This window comes from Tachyglossus aculeatus, chromosome 16, assembly GCF_015852505.1.
Source record: "Tachyglossus aculeatus isolate mTacAcu1 chromosome 16, mTacAcu1.pri, whole genome shotgun sequence".
Lineage (NCBI taxonomy): Eukaryota > Metazoa > Chordata > Mammalia > Monotremata > Tachyglossidae > Tachyglossus > Tachyglossus aculeatus.
This window is the reverse complement of record NC_052081.1, coordinates 24,525,780-24,550,433: the sequence shown is the minus strand read 5'-3', so window position 1 is coordinate 24,550,433 and position 24,654 is coordinate 24,525,780. Positions and strand designations below refer to the sequence as shown.

General features: G+C 46.7%; 1 protein-coding gene across 2 annotated transcripts in view; it reads left to right on the top strand.

Annotated features, from left to right (window-relative positions):
• The first annotated feature begins 4,454 nt into the window (after positions 1-4,454).
• WDR11 (WD repeat domain 11) overlaps positions 4,455-24,654 on the top strand; it is a 141,408-nt gene continuing 121,208 nt past the window's right edge. For both annotated transcript variants that reach the window (XM_038757737.1, XM_038757736.1), the window contains exons 1-5: positions 4,455-4,569; positions 10,804-10,915; positions 16,903-17,056; positions 19,000-19,173; positions 23,393-23,579. In XM_038757737.1, the coding sequence (XP_038613665.1) occupies positions 4,484-4,569; positions 10,804-10,915; positions 16,903-17,056; positions 19,000-19,173; positions 23,393-23,579 (713 nt within the window). In that variant the 5' untranslated portion in view covers positions 4,455-4,483. The remainder of the gene's footprint in view (positions 4,570-10,803; positions 10,916-16,902; positions 17,057-18,999; positions 19,174-23,392; positions 23,580-24,654) is intronic.

The following is a 24,654-nucleotide window of genomic DNA, read 5'->3' as shown; positions in this document are numbered from 1 at the left end:
AACGACCGGAGAGATAAGAGGAGAACCAGGAGAGGACGGAGTCTGTGAAGCCAAGGTCAGATAACGTGTTGAGGAGAAGGGGGTGGTCCACAGTGTCAAAGGCAGCTGAGAGGTCGAGGAGGATTAGGACAGAGTATGAGCTGTTGGATTTGGCAAGCAGGAGGTCATTGGTGACCTTTGAGAGCGCAGTTTCCGTGGAATGAAGGGGACGGAAGCCAGACTGGAGGGGGTCGAGGAGAGAGTTGTTGTTGAGGAATTCTAGGCAGCGCGTGTAGACAACGCGCTGAAAAAGCGAGGTTTGTGGGCTGGACTGTGGTAGGAAAGCAAATAGGAAAAGAAGTTAGGAGGGGGCAAGGTGGTCGAGTGCTTTAAAGCTGTTGGTAAGGCATTTCGGTCTGAGGCGGAGACGGCTGGGCGACCACCGGACATTCCTGAGGAGTGGGAAAACGAGGCCTGAACATTTTTGTCGAAAAATATGGGCAGCAAAGTATGGACTGTCTCTATATGTTGCCAACTTGTACTTCCCAAGCGCTTAGTACAGTGCTCTGCAAACAGTAAGCGCTTAATAAATACAATTGATTGATTGATTGATCTCTATCATTCATTCATTCATTCATTCAATCGTAGTCATTGAGCGCTTACTGTGTGCAGAGCACCGGACTAAGCGCTTGGGAAGTACAAGTAGGCAACAGATATGTATGTCTCTATATGTTGCCAGCTTGTACTTCCCAAGCGCTTAGTACAGTGCTCTGCAAACAGTAAGCGCTCAATAAATACGATTGATTAATTGATTGATCTCTATCTTTCATTCATTCATTCATTCAATCTTACTCATTGAGCACTTACTGTGTGCAGGGCACCGGACTAAGCACTTGGGAAGTACAAGTCGGCAACAGATATGTATGTCTCTATATGTTGCCAGCTTGTACTTCCCAAGCGCTTAGGCCGGTGCTCTGCACACAGTAAGCGCTCAATAAATACGATTGAATCTGTAAAATGGATATTAAGGCTGTGAGCCCCCCGTGGGACAACCTGATCACCTTGTGACCTCCCAAACACTTAGAACAGGGCTCGGCACATAGTAACCGCTTAATAAATGCCATTCTTATTCTTATCATTATAAATACCATTGATTAATTGATTGATTTTGGGCAACTACTGCTCTGAAAAAAGGAAAGTCCCCATGCTTAGATACCTAGCATATGCATATCCAGAAAACTGCATTACCAAATTTTGGGTTGTGATAAACATTTAGAGGGGCGTGCTATTTACATTCAAGTCACTATGTATATATGTTTGTACATATTTATTACTCTATTTATTTTGCTTGTACCTATTTATTCTATTTTATTTTGTTAATATGTTTTGTTTTGTTCTCTGTCTCCCCATTTTAGACTGTGAGCCCGCTGTTGGGTAGGGACCGTCTCTATATGTTGCCTACTTGTCCTTCCCAAGCGCTTAGTCCAGTGCTCTGCACACAGTAAGCGCTCAATAAATATGATTGAATGAATGAATGAATAAGTCGGCAACAGATATGCGTGTCTCTATATGTTGCCGAATTGTACTTCCCAAGCACTTAGTCTGGTGCTCTGCATACAGTAAGCACTCAACAAATAAGATTGAATGAATGAATATAAGTCGGCAACAGATATGTATGTCTCTATATGTTGCCCACTTGTACTTCCCAAGAGCTTCATGTGGTGCTCCGCACCCCGTCAGCGCTCAATAAATACGGTTGAATGAATGTGTATTTCTCCATATGTTGCCCACTTGTCCTTCCCAAGCGCTTAGTGCGGTGCTCCGTGCACCGTAAGCGCTCAATAAATATGGTTGAATGAATGTGTATGTCTCCATATGTTTCCCACTTGTACTTCCCAAGCGCTTAGTACAGTGCTCTGCACACAGTAAGTGCTCAATAAATAGGACTGAATGAATGTGTATGTCTCCATATGTTGCCCACTTGTCCTTCCCAAGCGCTTAGCGCGGTGCTCTGCACACAGTAAGTGCTCAATAAACAGGATTGAATGAATGTGTATGTCTCCATATGTTGCCCACTTGTAGTTCCCAAGCGCTTAGTACAGTGCTCCGCACACCGAAAGCCCTTAATAAATAGGATTGAATGAGTGTGTATGTCTCCATATGTTGCCCACTTGTCCTTCCCAAGCGCTTAGTCCAGTGCTCTGCACACAGTAAGCGCTCAATAAATAGGATTGAATGAATGTGTATGTCTCCATATTTTGCCCACTTGTCCTTCCCAAGCGCTTAGTGCGGTGCTCCGCGCACCGTAAGAGCTCAATAAATACGGTTGAATGAATGTGTAAGTCTCCATGTGTTGCCCACTTGTCCTTCCCAAGTGCTTAGTGTGGTGCTCCGTGCACCGTGAGCGCTCAATAAATACGGTTGAATGAATGTGTAAGTCTCCATATGTTGCCCACTTGTCCTTCCCAAGCGCTTAGTGCGGTGCTCCGTGCACGGTAAGCGCTCAATAAATATGGTTGAATGAATGTGTAAGTCTCCATATGTTGCCCACTTGTACTTCCCAAGCCCTTAGTACAGTGCTCTGCACACAGTAAGTGCTCAATAAATAGGACTGAATGAATGTGTATGTCTCCATATGTTGCCCAATTGTCTTTCCCAAGCGCTTAGTGCGGTGCTCCATGCACCGTAAGTGCTCAATAAATAGGATTGAATGAATGTGTATGTCTCCATATGTTGCCCACTTGTAGTTCCCAAGCACTTAGTGCGGTGCTCAGCGCACCGTAAGCGCTCAGTAAATACAGTTGAATGAATGTGTATGTCTCCATATGTTGCCCACTTGTACTTCCCAAGCGCTTAGTATAGTGCTCTGCACACAGTGAGCGCCCAATAAATAGGATTGAATGAATGTGTAAGTCTCCATATGTTGCCCACTCGTCCTTCCCAAGCGCTTAGTACAGTGCTCTGCACGCAGTAAGCGCTCAATAAATACAGTTGAATGAATGTGTAAGTCTCCATGTGTTTCCCACTTGTCCTTCCCAAGCGCTTAGTACAGTGCTCTGCACACAGCAAGGGCTCAATAAATACGGTTGAATGAATGTGTATGTCTCCATGTGTTGCCCACTTGTCCTTCCCAAGCGCTTAGTGCGGTGCTCTGTGCACTGTAAGCGCTCAATAAATACGGTTGAATGAATGTGTAAGTCTCCATATGTTGCCCACTCATCCTTCCCAAGCGCTAAGTATAGTGCTCTGCACACAGTAAGTGCTCAATAAATAGGATTGAATGAATGTGTATGTCTCCATATGTTGCCCACTTGTAGTTCCCAAGCACTTAGTGCGGTGCTCAGCGCACCGTAAGTGCTCAGTAAATACAGTTGAATGAATGTGTATGTCTCCATATGTTGCCCACTTGTCCTTCAAAAGCGCTTAGTGCGGTGCTCCGCACACCGTAAGCGCTCAATATATACGGTTGAATGAATGTGTATGTCTCCATATGTTGCTGTCTTGTAGTTCCCAAGTGCTTAGTACAGTGCTCTGCACACAGTAAGCGCTCAATAGGATTGAATGAATGTGTATGTCTCCATATGTTGCCCACTTGTACTTCCCAAGCGCTTAGTCCAGTGCTCTGCACACAGTAAGCGCTCAATAAATAGGATTGAATGAATGTGTAAGTCTCCGTATGTTGCCCACTTGTCCTTCCCAAGCGCTTAGTGCGGTGCTCCGTGCACCGTGAGTGCTCCATAAATACGGTTGAATGAATGTGTATGTCTCCATATGTTGCCCACTTGTCCTTCCCAAGCACTTGTGCGGTGCTCCGCGCACTGTAAGCGCTCAATAAATAGGATTGAATGAATGTATATGTCTCCATATGTTGCCCACTTGTCCTTCCCAAGTGCTTAGTACACTGCTCCACGCACCGTAAGCGCTCAATAAATAGGATTGAATGAATGTGTAAGTCTCCATGTGTTGCCCACTTGTCCTTCCCAAGCGCTTAGTGCTTGGGAAGCGCTCAATCAATAGGATTCATCATCATCCTCATCATCAATCGCATTTATTGAGCGCTTCCTGTGTGCAGAGCACCGTACTAAGCGCTTGGAAAGTCCAAGTTGGCAACCTACAGAGACGGTCCCTACCCAACAGTGGGCTCACAGTCTAAAAGGGGGGAGACAGAGAACAAAACCGAACATACTAACAAAGTAAAATAAATAGAATAGATAGGTACAAGTAAAATAAACAAATAAATAGAGTAACAAATAGGTACAAACAGGATTGACTGACTGACTGACTGACTGACTGACTGAATGAATGAATGAATGACTGAAGGCGTCAGGCCCCGCCCCCGGAAGCCGGCGTCCCGGCGGTGCCCCCTAGCGTCCGGTCCCCGGAACGGCGGGCGCGCGGCGGGCGGACGGGGCGTGACGTCACTTCCGCTTCCGGGGGGCTCGAGGCCGTCCGCCTTTCTCCTCAGCGCCTGAGGAGAAGGAGGGGAGCGGAGGGCCCGGCCGCCATGCTGCCCTTCACGGTGAACATGAAGCTGTCGGCGCGGACCCTCAGCGGGGCCCTCAGCGCCCACAACCGAGCGGCCGCAGACTGGTGAGGGACCCACACAACTCCCCCCCCGCCTTGACGGAGCGCCCACTATGTGCTAAGCGCTGGGGAGGTGACAAGGTGATGGGGTTGCCCCACCGGGGGCTCCCAGTCTTCATCCCCATTTTACAGATGAGGTCACTGAGGCACGGAGGAGTGACTTTTTTAATAGCGTTTATTAAGCGCTTACTATGTGCTAAGCGCTGGGGAGGTGACAAGGTGATGGGGTTGTCCCACGGGGGGCTCACAGTCTTCATCCCCATTTTACAGATGAGGTCACTGAGGCACGGAGGAGTGACTTTTTTAATAGCGTTTATTAAGCGCTTACTATGTGCTAAGCGCTGGGGAGGTGACAAGGCGATGAGGTTGTCCCACCGGGGGCTCCCAGTCTTCATCCCCATTTTACAGATGAGGTCACTGAGGCACAGAGGAGTGACTTTTTTAATAGCGTTTATTAAGCGCTTACTATGTGCTAAGCGCTGGAGAGGTGACAAGGCGATGAGGTTGTCCCACCGGGGGCTCCCAGTCTTCATCCCCATTTTACAGATGAGGTCACTGAGGCACGGAGGAGTGACTTTTTTAATAGCGTTTATTAAGCGCTTACTATGTGCTAAGCGCTGGGGAGGTGACAAGGTGATGGGGTTGTCCCACCGGGGGCTCACAGTCTTCATCCCCATTTTACAGATGAGGTCACTGAGGCACGGAGAAGTGACTTTTTTAATAGCGTTTATTAAGCGCTTACTATGTGCAAAGCGCTGTTCTGTGACTGAGCAAGTCACTTCACTTCTCTGGAACTCAGTTACCTCAACTGTAAAATGGGGATGAAGACGGGAAGCCCCCCGTGGGACAACCTGATCACCTTGTAACCTCCCCAGCCCTTAGAACAGTGCTTTGCACATAGTGAGTGCTTAATAAATGCCATCATCATCATCATCATCATTATTATTCTAAGCACTGGAGAGGCTACAAGGTGATCAGGTTGTCCCACCTGGGGCTCACAGTCTTCATCCCCATTTTACAGGTGAGGGAACTGAGGCCCAGTGAAGTGAAGTGACTTTGCCCAAAGTCAATAATAACGGCGTTTATTAAGCGCTTATTATGTGCAAAGCACTGTGCTAAGCGCTGGGGAGGTTACAAGGGGACCAGGTTGTCCTACCTGGGGCTCCCAGTCTTCATCCCCATTTGACAGATGAGGTCACTGAGGCACAGAGGAGTGACTTTTTTAATAGTGTTTATTAAGCGCTTACTATGTGCAAAGCACCGTTCTGAGCGCTGGGGAGGTTACAAGGTGATCAGGTTTTCCCACGGGGGGCTTACAGTCTTCATCCCCATTTTACAGATGACATAACTGAGGCCCAGTGAAGTGACTTTGCCCAAAGTCAATAATGATGGCATTTACTAAGCGCTTACTATGTGCTAAGCACTGTACTAAGCACTGGAGAGGATACATGGTGATCAGGTTGTCCCACCTGGGGCTCACAGTCTTCATCCCCGTTTTCCAGATGAGGTCACTGAGGCCCGGAGAAGTGACTTTTTTAATAGCGTTCATTAAGCGCTTACTATGTGCTAAGCGCCGGGAAAGTTACAAGGTGATGAGGTTGTCCCACCTGGGGCTCCCAGTCTTCATCCCCGTTTTCCAGATGGGGTCACTGAGGCCCGGAGAAGTGACTTTTTTAATACTGTTCATTAAGCGCTTACTGTGTGCTAAGCGCTGGGGAGGTGACAAGGTGATCAGGTTGTTCCACGGGGGGCTCACAGTCATCATCCCCATTTTACAGGTGAGGAAACTGAGGCACAGAGAAGTGGCTTTTTAAATAGCATTTATTAAGCGCTTACTATGTGCAAAGCACTGTTCTGAGGGCTGGGGAGGTTACAAGGTGATCAGGTTGTCCCACCTGGGGCTCCCAGTCTTCATCCCCGTTTTACAGCTGAGGGAACTGAGGCCCGGAGAAGTGAAGTGACTTTGCCCAAAGTCACACAGCTGACAAGTGGTGGAGCTGGGATTAGAACCCATGACCTCTGACTCCAAAGCCTGGGCTCTTTGCACTGAGCCACACTGCTTCTCAAGTGCTTACTCTGTGCAAAGCACTGTTCTAAGGGCTGGAGAGGTTACAAGGTGATCAGGTTGTCCCACGGGGGGGCTCACAGTCTTAATCCCCGTTTTCCAGTTGAGGTCACTGAGGCACAGAGAAGTGAAGTGACTTTTTTATAGCATTTATTAAGCGCTTACTATGTGCAAAGCACTGTTCTAAGCACTGGGGAGGTTACAAGGTGATGAGGTTGGCCCACCTGGGGCTCCCAGTCTTCATCCCCATTTGACAGATGAGGGAACTGAGGCCCAGAGAAGTCAAGTGACTTGCCCAAAGTCACACAGCTGACAAGTGGTGGAGCCGGAATTTGAACCCATGACCTCTGACTCCAAAGCCCAGGCACTTTCCACTGAGCCACGCTGCTTCTCAAGCACGTACTATGTGCAGAACACTGTTCTAAGCACTGGGGAGGTTACAAGGTGATGAGGTTGTCCCACCTGGGGCTCACAGTCTTCATCCCCGTTTTCCAGATGAGGTCACTGAGGCACAGAGAAGTGAAGTGACTTTTTTATAGCATTTATTAAGCGCTTACTATGTGCAAAGCACTGTTCTAAGCACTGAGGAGGTTACAGGGTCAGCTGTGTGACTTTGAGCAAGTCACTTAACTTCTCTGTGCCTCAGTGACCTCATCTGTAAAATAGGGATTAAGGCTGTGAGCCCCCTGTGGGACAACCTCATCACCTTGTAACCTCCACAGTGCTTAGAACAGTGCTTTGCACATAGTAAGTGCTTAATAAATGTCATTATTATCATTATTATTATTATTATTATTATTATGGTGATCAGGTTGTCTCACGATGGATTCACAGTCTTAATCCCCATTTTACAGATGAGGCCACTGAGGCACAGAGAAGTGACTTTTTTAATAGTATTTTTTAAGCACTATACTACATGCTAAGCACCGTTCTAAGCGCTGGGGAGGTTAACAAGGTGATCAGGTTGTCCCATGGGGGGCTCACCGTCTTCATCCCCATTTTACAGATGAGGGAACTGAGGCCCAGAGAAGTGAAGTGACTTGCCCAAAGTCACACAGTTGACGGAGGAGGCGGGATTTGAACCCATGACCTCTGACTCCAAAGCCCGCTCTCTTTCCACTGAGCCACGCTGCTTCTCCGTGCCTCAGTTCCCTCATCTGGAAAATGGGGATTAAGACTGCGAGCCCCACATGGGACAAACTGATGACCTTGTGTCTACCCAGCGCTTAGCACAGTGCTTGGCACATAGTAAGCGCTTAACAAATACCATTATATCAGCGGTTAGACTAGTGCTTTGCATGTAGTAAGCACTTAACAAATGCCATTATTATTATTATTATTATTCCCATCCCTGGACCTTGGGCTTCTCAGCTCTGAAATGGGCATTCGGGCCCTTCGATCGCTCATTCCATCCTCTGTGCTGAGCACCTGCCGGGTGCGGAACACTGTACTAAGCGCTTGGGAGCGTGCAGGACAACAACGGACACATTCCCTGCCCATGATGAGCGGTGCGGCTCAGTGGCAAGAGCCCGGGCTGGGCGGGGGGTGTCACAGGTCGTGGGTTCTAATCCCGCCTCCGCCACTTGTCAGATGTGTGACCTTGGGCCAGTCACTTCACTTCTGTGGGCCTCAATTACCCCATCTGTACAATGGGGATTTAAAAAATGTGAGTTTTGTTGTCCATCTCCCCCTTCTAGACTGTGAGCCCGTTGGTGGGTAGGGACCGTCTCTAGATGTTGACGACTTGTACTTCCCAAGCGCTTCTGCACACAGTAAGCGCTCAATAAATATGATTGAATGAATGAATGACAGCCTGATTACCCAGCATCTGCCCAACGCTTAAAACAGTGCTTGGCGCATAGTAAGCACTTAACAAATACCGTCATTATTATTATTATTATCTGGTCCTCCTCCTACATAGACTTGAGAGCACCCTGTGGGAGAGGGACCGTGCCCCACCTGATGATTCATTCATTCAGTCGTATCTATTGAGTGCTTACTGTGTGCAGGGCACTGTACTGAGCGCTTGGGAGATACAGACCGGCAGCATATAGATCGGCAACAACAGGCTGACAGTCTAGATGATGATCTTGTATAGCCACAGCACTTGGCACGTAGGCCTTAATGGACACCCCAGTTATCCCGGCCCTGCTACTTGTCCGCTGTGTGACCTTAGGCCAGCCGCTTAGCTTCTCTGGGCCTCAGTTTCCTCATCTGGAAAATGCAGTTTAAGACCACGTGGGACAACCTGATCACCTTGTATCCACCCCAATGCTTAGAACAGTGCTTGGCACGTAGCAAGCGCTTAACAAACGCCGTAATTACGATTTTTGTTGTTTAGAGGGGGTGGGGATGGCTGCCGGAGAAGGCGGCATTACTACAGGGCAGGCACTGTGTCCAATCAATCAATCAATCAATCGTATTTATTGAGCGCTTACTATGTGCAGAGCACTGTACTAAGCGCTTGGGAAGTACAAATTGGCATCACATAGAGACAGTCCCTACCCAACAGTGGGCTCACAGTCTAAAAGGGGGAGACAGAGAACAGAACCAAACATACCAACAAAATAAAATAAGTAGGATAGAAATGTACAAGCAAAATAAATAAATAAATAAATAGAGTAATAAATATGTCCAAAATATGTCCAAACCAATTTGCTTAAAAAAGAGTAACAATTATAGTATTTGTTACGCGCTTACTCTGTGCCAGACGTTGTTCTAAGCACTGGGGTGGATCCAAGCAAATCAGGCAGGACCCAGTCCCTGTCCCACATAGGGCTCGCAGTCGCGATCCCCATTGTACAGATGAGGAAGGTCCGTGCAGAACTGTGTTTTAGGAAAACGATCCGAATAGTCCAAAGTTGGAAAACCGACTGTATTCAGTCCATCCCAGTCGTATTTCTTGAGTGCTTACTCTGTGCGCATCCCCGTTCTAAGCACTTTGGGAGAGGACAGCAGAGTCAGCAGACCTTATCTCTACCCTCAGGGACCTCGCAACCTAACCGGGGAGACGAGACAGTCACCAAAATAATATGCAAGTGGGGGAAGCAACAGAATTTAAAGATAAGTACGGCGATCAGTGGTATTTATTCAGCGCTTACTGCCTGCAGACCATTGGAGCAAGCACTCGGGAGAAGACAGGATGATGAAGTTGCTAGACACATTCCATGCCCATATGTATATGTGTGTAGTACAGTGCTTGGCACATAGTAAGTGTTTAACCAATGCCATCATCATCATTATTATTATTATTTTTATATATCTGAAATTTATTTATTTCTTTGCCTATTTAGTCATTTATATTAATGTCTGTATCCCCTGCTTGTGGGCAGGAATGTGTCTGTTGTTATATTGTACTCTCCCGAGTGCTCAGTAATAATAATAATAATAATGTTGGTATTTGTTAAGTGCTTACTATGTGCCAAGCACTCTTATAAGCGCTGGGGTAGATACAAGGTAATCAGGTTGTCCCACGTGGGGCTCACAGTCTTCACACACAGCACACAGTAAGTGCTCAGTGAATGCAACTGAATGAATGAGGAAGTTCCAGTCCAGAGGGGGCGAGAGACATGAAAATATATTTCAGATCTGTGAATAAATGGAATAAATGCTGTGTGGTTGAGGGTGGGGTGAATGTCAAGGGCATAGGTGACCGCAGAAGGGAGAGAGAATGCGGGAAATGAGAGCTGGGCCAGAGAAGGGCTGTGGGCGAGATGAGATTTTAGTCGGGTGGGGAGAGTGGTCGTCTGTTGCGTACGAAGAGGAGAAGAAGAGAAGATCTTTCTGTTTTATATCTTTTCAGGTCTATACCTTAGTGCTTCCGGGATCGTTAAGATATGAATCATAATCCTCTCAAAAGGGAAACAGCATGGCCTAGTGGGAAGAGTCAGGATCTGGGTTCTAATCCCAGCTCCGCCACTTCTCTGCCTGGTGACCCTGGACAAGTCACTTCTCAGTTCCCTCATCAGTAAAATTGGGAGTCAGTCCTACTCCTCGTTACATAGGCGGGAGCCCCATGTGGGACAGGGACTGTGTCCAACCTGATTATCTCGATCTATCCCAGTGCTTGGAACAGTGCTTGGTGCAGACTAAGCTTTTAACAAGTACCATAATAATGAATCGTGGATCGCTAACATTTCTTTCATCTCGTGATGTTAAAATTCCTGTTTCGCTAGGGGCTGGCAAGGATTAATTGCTTACGGATGTCATTCACTTGTACTAGTGATTGATTCCAATACTGCCCAGACTCTTCAAGTCCTGGAAAAGCACAAAGCCAATGTCGTCAAGGTAAGGCAGATCCCAGTTAATTCCTTTAGAGTTTATGAGTTTCTCTTATCTCTGTGTTAAATGACAAAAAAATGTACATCATTTGACTTCCTTTTCCAGTTGGGTGTGGGGAGAGTAACCATTTTTTATGTGAAATACTTAGCTTTGATCCCCCCCACCCCCTATCAGCTGTTGATGATGTAGATTGAGTTAAACTGCATTCGTGATACCCAAAACCTAAAGGGGTGTGGTTATTTTGATGATTTCTGTATTTGCCTTTCCCTGTTGGAAAAACTCGGTACCAAACCTGAAAACAGGGTACTCTTTCCGTAGCAGTACGTAGTTGACTTTCTAATGTCGGGTTTGAAAAGATGAAAAAGGTTTCTTTTATATTTTCTTGTTTTAGTAGTTTTTAAGCATAGTTTTCAACCTCTCGAACCCCTTCACCAAATTAGTCCCCCCCTCTCCCCAAAAGTCCAAGGTTTTTCTGCCTTTGGCAGTAGATCTTAAAAGTGTGGAAAGATGAAGTGGCAGCGGAGGGGTCATGGGGATGGAGGAGGCTGGATACCCCTTTTCCTACCGGAATCTCTCTGTACCTCGAGCTCATCTGTCCACTGACCGACTCCTTAACCACGTCTTCCCTCTGGCCTGAACTCCCCCCCCCCACCCCATATCCAACAGCACACCCCTTTTCCCACTTTTCAAACCCTCTTAAAATCACATTTCCGCCAAGAGGCCTTCCCAGATTTATTTCCCCTCCCCGCTCTTCCCGCTACATTGACTATGCACTTGGCTGTTTGCCCTTTAAGCACTTTGCTACTCACCACAGCCCAACACAATTTAAAGAAATATTCTTCTACTCTACTATGTCCCCTATCTATAATCTATTTTAATGTCTTCCTTCCCCGTAGTCTGGAAGCTCCCTATAGGCAGGGACCACATATACCGGTCATGTTGTATTGGACTTTGCTAAGTGCTCTGCACATTGTGAGTGCTCAGTAAATATGATTGATTGGTCTATTGATTGGACTCTGAGTTTGAAAGACTATAAGGAGAACAACAAGGTCCCTGGTTTGGACTTTCCACCACCTGAACTATGAGTAGTGCTTCAAACTCTGTTAAAACAAGAAACCTGTTGTTTAAATTCCAGGAAATGCTTATGCAGATGGCTCTGAAAGTAAGTTACCTCGATAGGTAGCAAGTATTGTGTTGTGCAGTCGAGTTGTCTCTGATTTAGCGACTTGATGGACACGTCTCTCAGCAAGTATTAAAAGCAACAAAGTTCAAGTGCTCTAAAGCGGAGCCTAGATTGGAGCCCAGGTCCTCATGAATGCCAGGCCCGTGCTCTGTCCACTAGGCCACGATGCTGCTCTAATCTAATTTAATCCTGACGAAATCATCGGCCTGGTCGGAAGGAACCATTCATCTGCCCTTAGGAAAGTGGTATCCTCTCTTGGGAACATTTCTACTTTAAGACGATTCTCTCTGGAATAACTGAGTGAGGCCGTGAGGAGAGATGAGGGCAGTTTGTCGATCGTCAGTACTATCGTTAAAATAAATTGAAGTGAGGAGAAACTAATCCAGGGTGAAGTCTCTTTCTCTCTCTGTGCACCAGTCAGTTAATCATATTTATTGAACGTCTGCTGTGTGCAGAGCGCTGTACTAAGCACTTGGGAGAGTACAACATAGCAAAGCAGCAGCATGGCCTAGTGAGGGGAGGACGGGCCTAGGAGCCGGGAGAGCTGGGTTCTGCTCCAGGCTCTGCCACTTGTCTGCTCCGTGACCTTGGGCAGGTTGCTTTGCATCTCTGTGCCTCAGTTACCTCATCTGAAGAATGGAGATTGGTACTGCGAGCCTCATGTGCGACGTGGACTGTGTGCGCAGTGCCTGGCACATAGTAAGCGTGTGCAGGTGACATTTAAAAGTGAAACAAAACAAAAAGCTGGAGTCGGGAGACATGTTTGCTTCCCACAGGGAACAGTGGGGGAAGCAGTCATTAAAATAAATTATAGCTGGGTTCGTAAGTGCTGTGGGGTTGAAGGTGGGCTGACTAAAATCCAAGTTCAAGGGCGATGCAGAAGCAAGAGGAAACAGGCGTATTGAGGGCTTAGTCGGATACTAGACCCTTGACACTAGAAAAAAGCAAAAATCTGGCTGGAGTGTCATTCACACTGAGTTCCTAGCAGGTCCTAATATTCCTCAGTACAGGATATCATCCGTCTGATGAAGACAAATGAAGTAATAGTTCGGAGACATTCAGGAGGGTGTACCCATTTTCTCAGCCCAAGATAAACATCTTTAATCATTTGCCGCTCCGTCCCTGCACTGAGCGTATCCCGTTTGGCTGGCTACTGCAGCGGACCGAACATTCCCTGATCCGAACACGTTCCATCTTTCTTCTGCCTCCCCGCGTGGCTGGATCTCTCGCCTGCTCCCTCTCCTCAACCAGTGGTTCTCTGCGCCAGTTAAGTGGTCCAGAAATACAATCAGTTGCCAACTTGTACTTCCCAAGCGCTTAGTACAGTGCTCTGCACACAGTAAGCACTCAATAACGATTGATTGATTGATTGCTACCAGGACCAGTTGGAGTCAAACACACTCTCAGTACCAAATAAAGCAGGGGAGGGCAGTCATAGCCATTTTGCAGTGTTAGGAATGAGAAAACGTATTCCATATATGCAGTCAGAACTAAAGGTTGAACAAAGGAGGGGCTGGGGAGATGCGGGACCCACAAGAATGCCGGGGTTTGGGGGCAAAAAAAGACACAAGGGGTAGGATGGGCAAAGGGAGAAAGAATGGAGAAAAAAAGAAAAAGATTTGTGAGGCCACTAATCCTTTTTAATTCAGTGGGGTGAATAATAATTTTAGCAGATGGTCTGGAACAGTAATGACGGTCATATTTAAAAACAAGGACTGCGGTATTTGCCGTGGCATTTATAAAAATATAAAGCAAAATCGGGTTTAGTATCCACAAAAGCCACCCTCTCAAAGGGCACCAATGATCTCCTTCTTGCCAAATCCAACGGCCTGTACTCCGTCCTAATCCTCCTCGACCTCTCAGCTGCCTTTGACACTGTGGACCACCCCCTTCTCCTGGAAACGTTACCCAACCTTGGCTTCACTGACTCTGTCCTCTCCTGGTTCTCCTCTTATCTCTTTTGCCGTTCATTCTCAGTCTCCTTCGCGGGCTCCTCCTCTGCCTCCCACCCCCTAACTTGGGGGTGTCCCCCAAGGCTCAGTTCTGGGTCTCTTTCTTGTCTCCATCACTCCTTTGGAGAACTCATTCGCTCCTGCGGCTTCAACTACCACCTCTATGCGGGTGATACCCACATCTGCATCTCCAATCCCGAGCTCTCTCCCTCTCTGCAGTCTCACATTTCCTCTTGTCTTCAAGACATCTCTACTTGGATGTCCTCCAGTCTCCTCAAGCTTAACACGTCCAAAACAGAACTCCTTATCTTCCCACCAGATCTTGTCCTCCCCCTGACTTCCCCATCACTGAAGACGGCACCTCCATCCTTCCTGCCTCACAAGCATGTAACCTTGGCATTATCCTTGACTCCTCTCTTTCATTCAACCTGCACATTCAATCCATCATTAAATCCTGCCAGTCCCACCTTCACAACATCCCTAAAATCCTCCCTTTCCACTCTGTCCAAACTGCTACCACAGGAATACAGTCACCCATCCTAACCCTCCTGGATTACTACATCAACCCCCTTGCTGAGCTCCCAGCCTCCTGTCTCTCCCCACTCCAGTCCGTGCTTCACTATGCTGCCCACATCATTTCTCTACAGAAACGTTCTGGACACGTCACCACACTCCTCAGAAAACTCCGGGGGTTGCCCATCCACCTCCTCGTCAAACAAAAACTCCTCACCATTGGCTTTAAAGCAGTCCATCACCTTTCCCCCTCCTACCCCACTGCACTGCTCTTTACTACAACCCAGCCCTTGCTCTTCGCTCCTTTAGTGCTAATTTTCTCACCATACCTCAGTCTCGCCTTTCTCGCGGCCAACCCCTCACCCTCCTCCAATCCGTTCCCCCTTGAAGACACATCTCCTCCAGGCCTTCCTTCCCTTGGCCTTCCCTTTCCTCTTCTCCCACTCCCTTCTCCGCTGCCCTGACTTGCTCCCTTTTTTCTCCCCCCCTCCCTGCCCCACAGCTCTTATGTGCATGTCTCTAATTATATGTATTACATAGCTGTAATTTATATTACTGTCTGTCTCCCTCCCACCTCCCCCCAGACTGTTTGCTAGTTGTGGTCTGGAATTGTGTCAGTTTAGTACAGTGCTCTGCACATGGTAAGCGCTCAATGGATACGATTGAATGAATGAATGATTATTATTATTATTATGCCTTATGGGCTGGGAATGTGTCTGCTATTTCTGTTGTACTCTCCCAAGAGGTCGGTACAGTGCTCGGCACATAGTAAATGCTCAATAAGTATGATTGCCTTATTATTATTAATTAATCTTAATTAATTTTGGTATTTAAGCGCTTACTATGTGCAAAGCACTGTTCTTAAACTGGGGAGGATACAGGGTGATCAGGTTGTCCCATGTGGGGCTCACAATCTTAATCCCATTTTGCAGATCGGGTAACTGAGGCCCAGAGAAGTTAAGTAACTTGCCCAGAGTCACACAGCTGACAAGCGGCGGAGCTGGGATTTGAACCCATGACCTCTGACTCCTGAGCCATGCTGCTTCTCTGTATGCTGTGGGTCAAGCGCTTCTTAACCCTGGAGTATATACAGTTTAATCAGGTTGGACACAGTTTCTGTTCCCCTTGCGGGGCAGGTCACAGTCTACAGAGGAGGGAGAGCAGGTATTTAATCCCCACTTTACAGTTGAGGAAACTGAGGCCCAGAGAAGTTCAGTGATTTGTGCCCCAGGTTACACAGCAGGCAGTTGGCAAAGCCAGGATTAAAACCTCAGTCAGCCACGGCCCATGCTCTTTCCACTAGGCCATACTTATAATAATAATAATAATAATAATAATAATAATAATAATAATAAGTATTATTAAGGTATTTGTTAAGCACTTATTAAGTGCCAGGCACTGTACTAAGCGCTGGGGTGAATACAAATAAGTCGGGTTGGGCACAGCCCTTGTCCCACATGGGACTCTGTCTCAATTCCCGTTTTACAGATGAGGTAACTGAGGCACAGAGAAGTGAAGTGACTTAGAACCCGTGACCTTCCCACTCCTAGGCCCGTGCTCCATCCATTATGCCATGGTGCTTCTCCAAAAGCAACATGTGATATCTGTGATATCTCAGCCCAAATCATAGTATTTTGTTTAGCACAAACAGTTTGACAATCACAAAGCCTGAAATGCTGAGAAATCACCTTCAGTTTAGCATCAGTCCACGCAGTCCAGGCCTTCGGCTTCATAATCAATCAATCAATCAATCAACCGATCAATCAATCAGTCATATTTATTGAGCGATTACTGTGTGCAGAGCACTGTACTAAGGGCTTGAGAAGTACAGGTTGGCAACATATAGAGACGGTCCCTACCCAACAGTGGGTCACAGTCTAGAATCGAAGCAGTGTGGCTCAGTGGAAAGAGCACGGGCTTGGGAGTCGAAGGTCACGAGTTCGAATCCCGGCCCCACCACTTGTCTGCCGTGTGACCCTGGGTAGGTCACTCAACTTCTCTGTGCCTCAGTTACCTCATCTGTAAAATGGGAATTAAGACTGTGAGCCCCACGTGGGACAACCTGGCTATCTTGTATCTACCCCAGTGCTTAGAACAGTGCTTGGCACATAGTAAGCGCTTAACAAATACCAGCATCATTATTATTAGTAAGCGCTCAATAAATGCAACTGAATGAATGAGCGGTAGCTCACACATGTCGTTGGAGAGCTCTAACACAGGGAATGCCCGGCTAACTTTGCATTTCAGAAAGTGGTTTTGGTTGGTTCATTTGTAATGAGAAAACATGCATTAGGTAACCCGTTTAACATGAGTACAGTGCTGATTTAATTTGTTCTTGTGCTTAGGTTAAGTGGGCTAAAGAAAATTACCATCATAATATCGGATCGCCGTATTCCTTACGGTTAGCATCTGCCGACGTCAGCGGGAAGATCATCGTTTGGGATGTGGCCACAGGAGTAGCTCGCTGTGAAATTCAGGAACATGCCAAACCTATCCAAGGTGAGGAAACCACGTGCCCATCTCATGCGCTGTCTCGCAGTGCCGTTGTGACTTTTTCATTGCGTCTGTAACAGTCGAACTGCAAAACGGGCTGGAAAGAGAAGAATCTGAGAAGACACGTGTGGCACGGGGATTCCACTCTTGTTCACAGTCGAAAGGGAAGGGGGCCGGTAACTCGTATTTCTACTTCCAGTCTGTGCCGTTTGCCTTGGAAGCGCCAGCGTAGACTTTCGGACCTAAGGCAAAAAGGTTAGGATTCTTCAAGTCTGGAAAAGTGAAGGCTGAGAGGAGGCATGAAGCGTGTGGACGGGATGAACGCGGAATTGGTTTTCATCAAATCCTTTCAGCTAGTCAACAGTATTTACCTACTATGTGCAGAACACTGTTGGGAGAGTACAATATAACAGTAAACAGACACAATCCTTGCCCACACGAGCTTACAGTTCATTCAGTCGTATTGAGCGCTTTCTGTGTACAAAGCACTGTACTAAGTGCTTGGGGAAGTACAGTGTGACAATAACCCGACACATTCCCTGCCCACAACGAGTTTACAGTCCAGAAGGGGTGATGGACAGTAATCGGGGCACCTTGTGAAGCTTAACTGTGGAGAGTTCTCTGATACAGGAAACACTTCTCCGCACTACCATCGGAGAGGCGCATAGTCCCCGAGATATTCCTGCACAGAGTATCATCGGTGCAAAGTCCCTTAGATACACAAAGCTGTGGACTCGCAGCGACTGCAGGAAACAGCTTCTCCAACAAAGCTGCCCAAGGGTGATTCAGTAGACAGGGAAAGAGCACTCATTTCTTCCTCTCTCAGATCTCTAGGCTTTATTATCCCGGTTGCCAACTGGATTTATTTCTAGAGGATTTTACGATGCCTAGGCCTTGGGGAAGAAGCTCTTTCTCATGCAGCCGGTTATGCAAGACTACATTTCTTTCTTCCCTTCCATCCCTTTGATCTCAGTTTCATCTGTGAGGAACCTGACTGGTTTCAGAATCAGACCTTGCCGATAGGATAAATCCTGGAGCATCTCCAAGTTTTACTTCAACCATCCCTGACTTTCCCTTTGCAGCTATAATTTTCCCTCTGTTGATCCATTAGGGGTTTCTTTCTAATTCCTGCTTGTCTTTTCTTTCCCAGCGCTTAGCCTGTGCTCTGTACACCACGAGTGCTACTACTACTTCTCCGTGAACTTATCTAAGTAGTAATAGCAGTAGCCGTAGTAGTAATAACCCAATCATCTTGTATCAACCCCAGTGCTTAGAATAGTTCCTGACCCAAATACCACAGTTATCATTATTAATAATTATTAATAGATTTTTACTCATTGCTTACTGTGCAGAGGACCGTACTGACTCCTGGGAGAGAATCCACGGGTGATAATTAGGCCGAACCCCCTTGCTACCCTCTTCTTGCCCTCAGCTGTAACTTCAATAAGTGTCTGTCTCCCCTCCTACTTCGTAAAATCGGTAAGGGCGGGGATTGTCCAAGCCCCTCCTGAACCTATTGACGTTTTAGTCGTGCGATACTGCCTGCAGCATCTTAAAAAAATTATCTTATTTTCTTTAAAGTTTTAATATTTAGTTTAAATAACGAAATCTCCGGTTAATAACAGCACCGTCCTTTAAAGATGCCATTAAAGAATCGGATATGTTTAGGCTGAGAACGGTAAACTTCCATAAGTGTTTGAAAGCCTTCAAGAGTCACCGTTTGTTAAAGCTCTCGTAAGATACTAACGGTGCTCTCTTGAGGTGTAATGTCCACCCAATTTGTTTTTAGCAGCACGTTGGTATTCTGTTTCCTTTTATGATTTAAAGAACCTTTGTGATCTTTTTTTGAAATCAGATTTCAAGCCGTAATTAGAAAGGTGATTTTTAAAGTCCCCCCATTCTCTCCCCGCCGTGGCTGAACTTTATCTGTATTTATTTGGTGTTTACAGACATGCAGTGGTTATGGACTCAAGATGCTTCTCGAGATTTATTACTCGCTATTCATCCGCCAAACTACATCGCGCTGTGGAATGCAGACACCGGCACCAAACTGTGGAAGAAGAGTTACGCAGAAAACATCCTCTCTTTTTCCTTTGACCCCTTCGATCCGTCCCATTTAACCCGTGAGTCGTTTTGCGTCTGTTGAAAGTTAGAACAGTGAGCAGCCTGTGTCGTTATATTGAAGCGGTAAGATTAAAATAGCATTTGCAGTTCCGATTGTACTCTACAACAGTGCTTGGCACGTAGGAAGCGCTTAACTAATACCATTAAAAAACAAAACAAAACACAAAAACCAAGTGACCTTGTGAGGAAGCAGCTTGAGACCAGACTATCAGAAGAACTGGGATCTGGCAGCTTTACCTCCCGAATCCGCCCCGCTTGGCAGATTTCTGAATTCCCAAATTCCATCATGGGTCAGGGACTGTGTCTGATCCGCATCTGTTGCGTCTATCCCGGGGCTTAGTGTAATACGTGGCACATCGGAAGCGCTTATCGAACACCGTACTTATTAAGCTAATATACCGGGATTCCTTGCCTTTTGTCGTGGGCCAGTTCCCAGAAACCGCCGTGAACCTGAAATCTGAGCAAATATACGTCAGTGAAAAGCTTTCCTCCGGAGTAGCCCGAAATCGGCCATCCGGGTCGACGTAGACGTCCCAAATTCTGGGTGGCAGATTGGCGATGGGCTTTTCGCCAGTTGTTTTTTGGTTCACGGCGTCACCGATCCCAGGCCCAAGCAAAACTCAGGTAGCACATCATAAACCGGAGACCACAGAGATCTTACAATAATAATAATAATGGTATTTGTTAAGCGGTTACTATGTGCCAAGCACCGTTCTAAGCATTGGGGTAGATACAAGGTAATCAGGTTGTTCCACGCTGGGCTCACAGTCTTTATCCCATTTTTACAGGTGAGGTGACTGAGGCACAGGGAAGTTAAGTGGCTTGCCCAGGGTCACACAACAGACAAATGGCAGAGCCAGGATTAGAACCCACGACCTGTGACTCCCAAGCCTGGGCTCTTTCCATTAAGCCACGCAGCTTCTCTGCAAATGCCTTTGCCAAGCAGAGCTGTGCCTAAGATGAGAGATACAGTACTTGAATGGTCGCAGGAGGCTATTTGGGTCTCACTTATAAACTGTGATGCAAACTTGTTCTTTAATTGTACAGTATTTTTAGAAAGTATAATTTAAAGAAAACGTATCAGCATTCCAACGGAGATATCTCTCTCTGTGTATATTTATGTACATATGTATGTATACATATATACATCTCTTTCTCACTCTATATCTCTATATACACGCTCATATATGAATGCAGAGATAGCGTTGCTTTTTTTTCCCCCCTAAAGTCTGATCCCTTTGTTGGGGTATCATGGTAGAATGAATTGCCATGTGTAACCTTTTCTCTCTCCTCTGTTTAAATAAGCAATTGAGCAGATGAGGAATGCACACTGTAGGAGAAATTTGGGCAGAGGCATGTTGATCTTAATTTGCTTTTAATGCTCGTGCGAAATACTCATTTAAAAGGTAGCTAGGCTGAACAGTCCTTGGGGTGGAGGATAGCTTGATTTAAAAGATTAAAAATGGTCTGTTTCACAATGCCAAGGGAATGTGTTAGGTAACCGTTCTGTTGAATTCCGTTCTCCCAAGTTAGACTGAAAACGGAAGGTTGAATTGTACCGTTTTAAAGACTCCCAAATAGCCCCACATTGGGAGGGAAAAAAGGAAGGTTGAATTGTACCGTTTTAAAAACTCCCAAATAGCCCCACATTGGGAGGGACAGAAAAATCTGTTTCAGGTGGACAAGGGAGTTAATTTAGTTTGGCAGTCTCATAACACTAAAACTGTACGTTGGTATTGTGCCAGTTGGACTATACAGAGGGACTCAGACATGGAACTTAAACCTTTCGTGAGTTTCACTTTAATAAAAGGAAATGAGGGCTATTCGGTGTACCAGTTGTCCTATGAAGCAGGGATTGCATTCCCGCCAGATCCCAAGGGAAGGGTGATGCCTCTTGGAGATCTTAACCCTGTCTGCTACCGTGCACGCGATCACATCCAATTCTTCCCACACTCGTGCTCCCTCCATAGAGCTTCACCGTGTCCGGAGAACAGCCCGAAGCCTTGAAAACGTGTTCTGTCCCAGACGCGCGGTGAAAATATGCGTTCTCCCTCCGTAGTATATACTGAGCATCTACTTTGTACTAAGTGCTTGGGATAGTACAGTAGAGCTTGGTGCTCCTGTCAAGGAACTTTCTCCACTTGCCAACCCTGCCCACTCACTGTGATATTCTGGAAGGGTATTAATCTGCTCCTTTGGGCTAGGTTTTCCGCCCGCAGGCAGTTTGGGGTGCTCTGTTATAGTCTCCAACATGCCCACTGTCGACCAGACGTGTGAAAGCTTGTCTTTTAGACTGTAAGCTCGTTGTGGGCAGGGAATGTGTCCACTTAATGTCGTATTGTACTGTCCCAAGAACTCAGTACAGTGCTCTGCACATAGTAAGCACTCAATAAATGTGACCGAACGATTGAGTGAACGGCCCATCGCCCACTCCCATCCCAAGCGGCCACCAGCCTGCCACGGCCTTGGGGATCAGCGGGAATTCATTCATTCATTCATTCAATCATATTTATTGAGCGCTTACTGTGTGCAGAGCACTGTGCTAAGCGCTTGGGAAGTCCAAGTTGGCAACATCTAGAGACGGTCTCTACCCAACAGCGGGCTCACAGTCTAGAAGGGGGAGACAGACAACAAAACAAAGCATGTGGACAGGTGGCAAGGCGTCAGAACAAATAGAATTAGAGCTAAATGCACATCATTAACAAAATAAATAGAATAGTAATCTAGTCCCAACCCCGGTGCCCCAAACCTACCGACCTTTGCGGGTCTTCCCAAAAGCTAACTGGGGCTAGACAAGAGAGATGGTATTCTTTCTTCTCCGCCCTCCTTGCTTTCCCCTCCCAGCTCTGTCATCATCATCAATCGTATTTATTGAGCGCTTACTGTGTGCAGAGCACTGTACTAAGCGCTTGGGAAGTACAAATTGGCAATGGCAGGGTTGGGGGAAGGTGGGGGCTTCGTGTGAAGGCTTAAAGGCTCAAAACCAGTACCTTTCCCAGGGCACAAAATCGGGGAATCCTGGTTCTTATACCGAACTGTTATGGAAAAAACAACAACAAACCAACAAGAAGAAGTTCAATTTCTGCTAATTACCTTATACGGGAGGTCTTTCCCAGATAATTCACAAAAACCCAGTTGGGTCAACCCAACATACACCTTTACCACTCGGGTCTTCACCACTCTTGTAAATATATATCAATCAGCGGTACTTCTAGCGCGCTTACTGTGTGCAGAGCACTGTACTGAGTACTCGGGAGAAGACGATACAACGTGTCCCAGTGTAGACGCGTTCCTTGCCCGCAGCAAGCTTATTTATCTGGACAGTCTATTCTTTGTTCAGCTGTTCTGTCCCAATGTGTTCGCGCTTCCTCCTTTAGCTTGTTCTTCCTCTGGCCTTCCCTATCTACAAATCATTTTTGTCCCTCTCGTCCTTAAAGTTGGAAGCCATTGTTGTACTCTCCTGGCTTAGGGCAAGGCTTAGCAGTAAACATCATTCAGTGCTATTTACTGAGCGCTCACTGTGGGCCCAGCACAGTACCAAGTGCTTAGGAGCAAGGCCAGAGACACTAAAATCCACCGTAGGTAGGGGAAGCAAAAGAGATACCCTTGATGGTTTGTTTCTGTTTTCTACATGTAAAATTGAAGTTACGGCTTCTGATAGATACCGTAGGACCATCCATCTCTCTTTAATTGCCAGAAGACTCCCGTTCAGCCCGAAATCTACCATTACCCACAATTTGGGGGAAGCAGTATGGTCTAGTGGATAAAACATGGTCCTGGGGGAGGTCAGAGGACCTGGGTTCTAATCCCGGCTCTGCCACCCGTCTGCTGTGCCACCTTGGGCAAGTCATTTAATTTCTTTGGGCCTCAGTTGCTTTGTCTGTAAATGGGTATTAAGACGGTGAGCCCCATGAGGGACGTGGATTGTGGCTGACCTGATTAGCTGGTGCTTAGTACAGTGCCTGAGCCATAGGAAGTGCTTAACAGATGGCATTAAAATATTTTTTGAAGGGGTCGTTGCTTCCCTGTTTCAGAAATGTATCAGGAGAAAATTCTGGTCTGATGCTTAGTACAGTGCCTGAGCCATAGTAAGTGCTTAACAGATGGCATTAAAATATTTTTTTAAAGGGGTCGTCGCTTCCCTGTTTCAGAAATGTATCAGGAGAAAATTCCACGTTAAAAGTGATTAAGCTGTAATTTTTTTTTTTTAATGTGCAGTGCTCACCAGTGAGGGTATCGTGTTCATCTCTGACTTTTCACCATCAAAAGCGCCTGCCAGCTCCGGGAAAAAAGTCTACATCTCCAGTCCGCACTCCAGCCCGGCTCACGGCAATTTGGCCGCGACCACGGGAGCCAAAAAGGCCCTCAATAAAGTGAAAATTCTCATCACTCAAGAGAAGCCCAGGTAAAGTTCAGACAGCGCAGAAATCATCAAGTGGCTTTTTAGCTGACAGTCTTTATGTAAAGAACACGACCCTCCCAGGCTCGAGAGGCAGGCGGTGACTTGCTTGCGGCGTGACCTTGAGCAAGTATCGTGATTGTTGTTTCAGTTTCCTCACCTGTAAAATGGGGATTAAATAACTGTTCTCTATTCCCCTTAGACTGTGAGCCCCAGGTGAACGGGGCCTGGGTTTGAGCTGATAATAATAAAAGTAATTATGGTATTTGTTAAGCGCTTACTCTGCGCCAGGCACTGTTCTAAATACAAGAAAAGCAGATTGTCCCACGTGGGGCTCAGAGTCTTAATCCCCAGTTTACAGATGAGGTAACTGAGGCACAGAGAAGTTAAGTGAAGCCACGCGGCTCGGTGGAAAGAGCCCGGGCTTGGGTTCTAATCCCGGTTCCCCCGCTTGTCAGCTGGGTGACCTTGGGCAAGTCACTTCACTTCTCTGGGCCTCAGTTCCCTCATCTGGAAAATGGGGATCAATCAATCAATCAGTCGTATTTATTGAGCGCTTACTATGTGCAGAGCACTGTACTAAGCGCTTGGGAAGTACAAATTGGCAACATATAGAGACAGTCCCTACCCAACAGTGGGCTCACAGTCTAAAAGGGGGAGACAGAGAACAAAACCAAACATACTAACAAAAGAAAATAAATAGAATAGATATGTACAAGTAAAATAAATAAATAAATAGAGTAATAAATATGTACAAGCAGACTGGGAGCCCCACGTGGGACAACCTGATCCCCCCCAGCACTCAGAACAGTGCTTTGCACATAGTAAGCGCTTACCAATTACCATTATTATTATTATTAAGTGGCTTTCCCAGCAGACAAGTGGCGGTGCCGGGATTAGAACCCACGTCCTCCGACTCCCAAGCCTGCGCTCTTTCCACTAAGCCACTTTCCACTTCTCTGATGATATCGTATCTGCCCCAGGGCTCGCTTACTGCAGTGCTTGACACGAAGCAAGTATCTAACAAACACCACAGTATTATAAAGTTCAGTTGGGAGGACGATATTGTCGTTGCGGACGA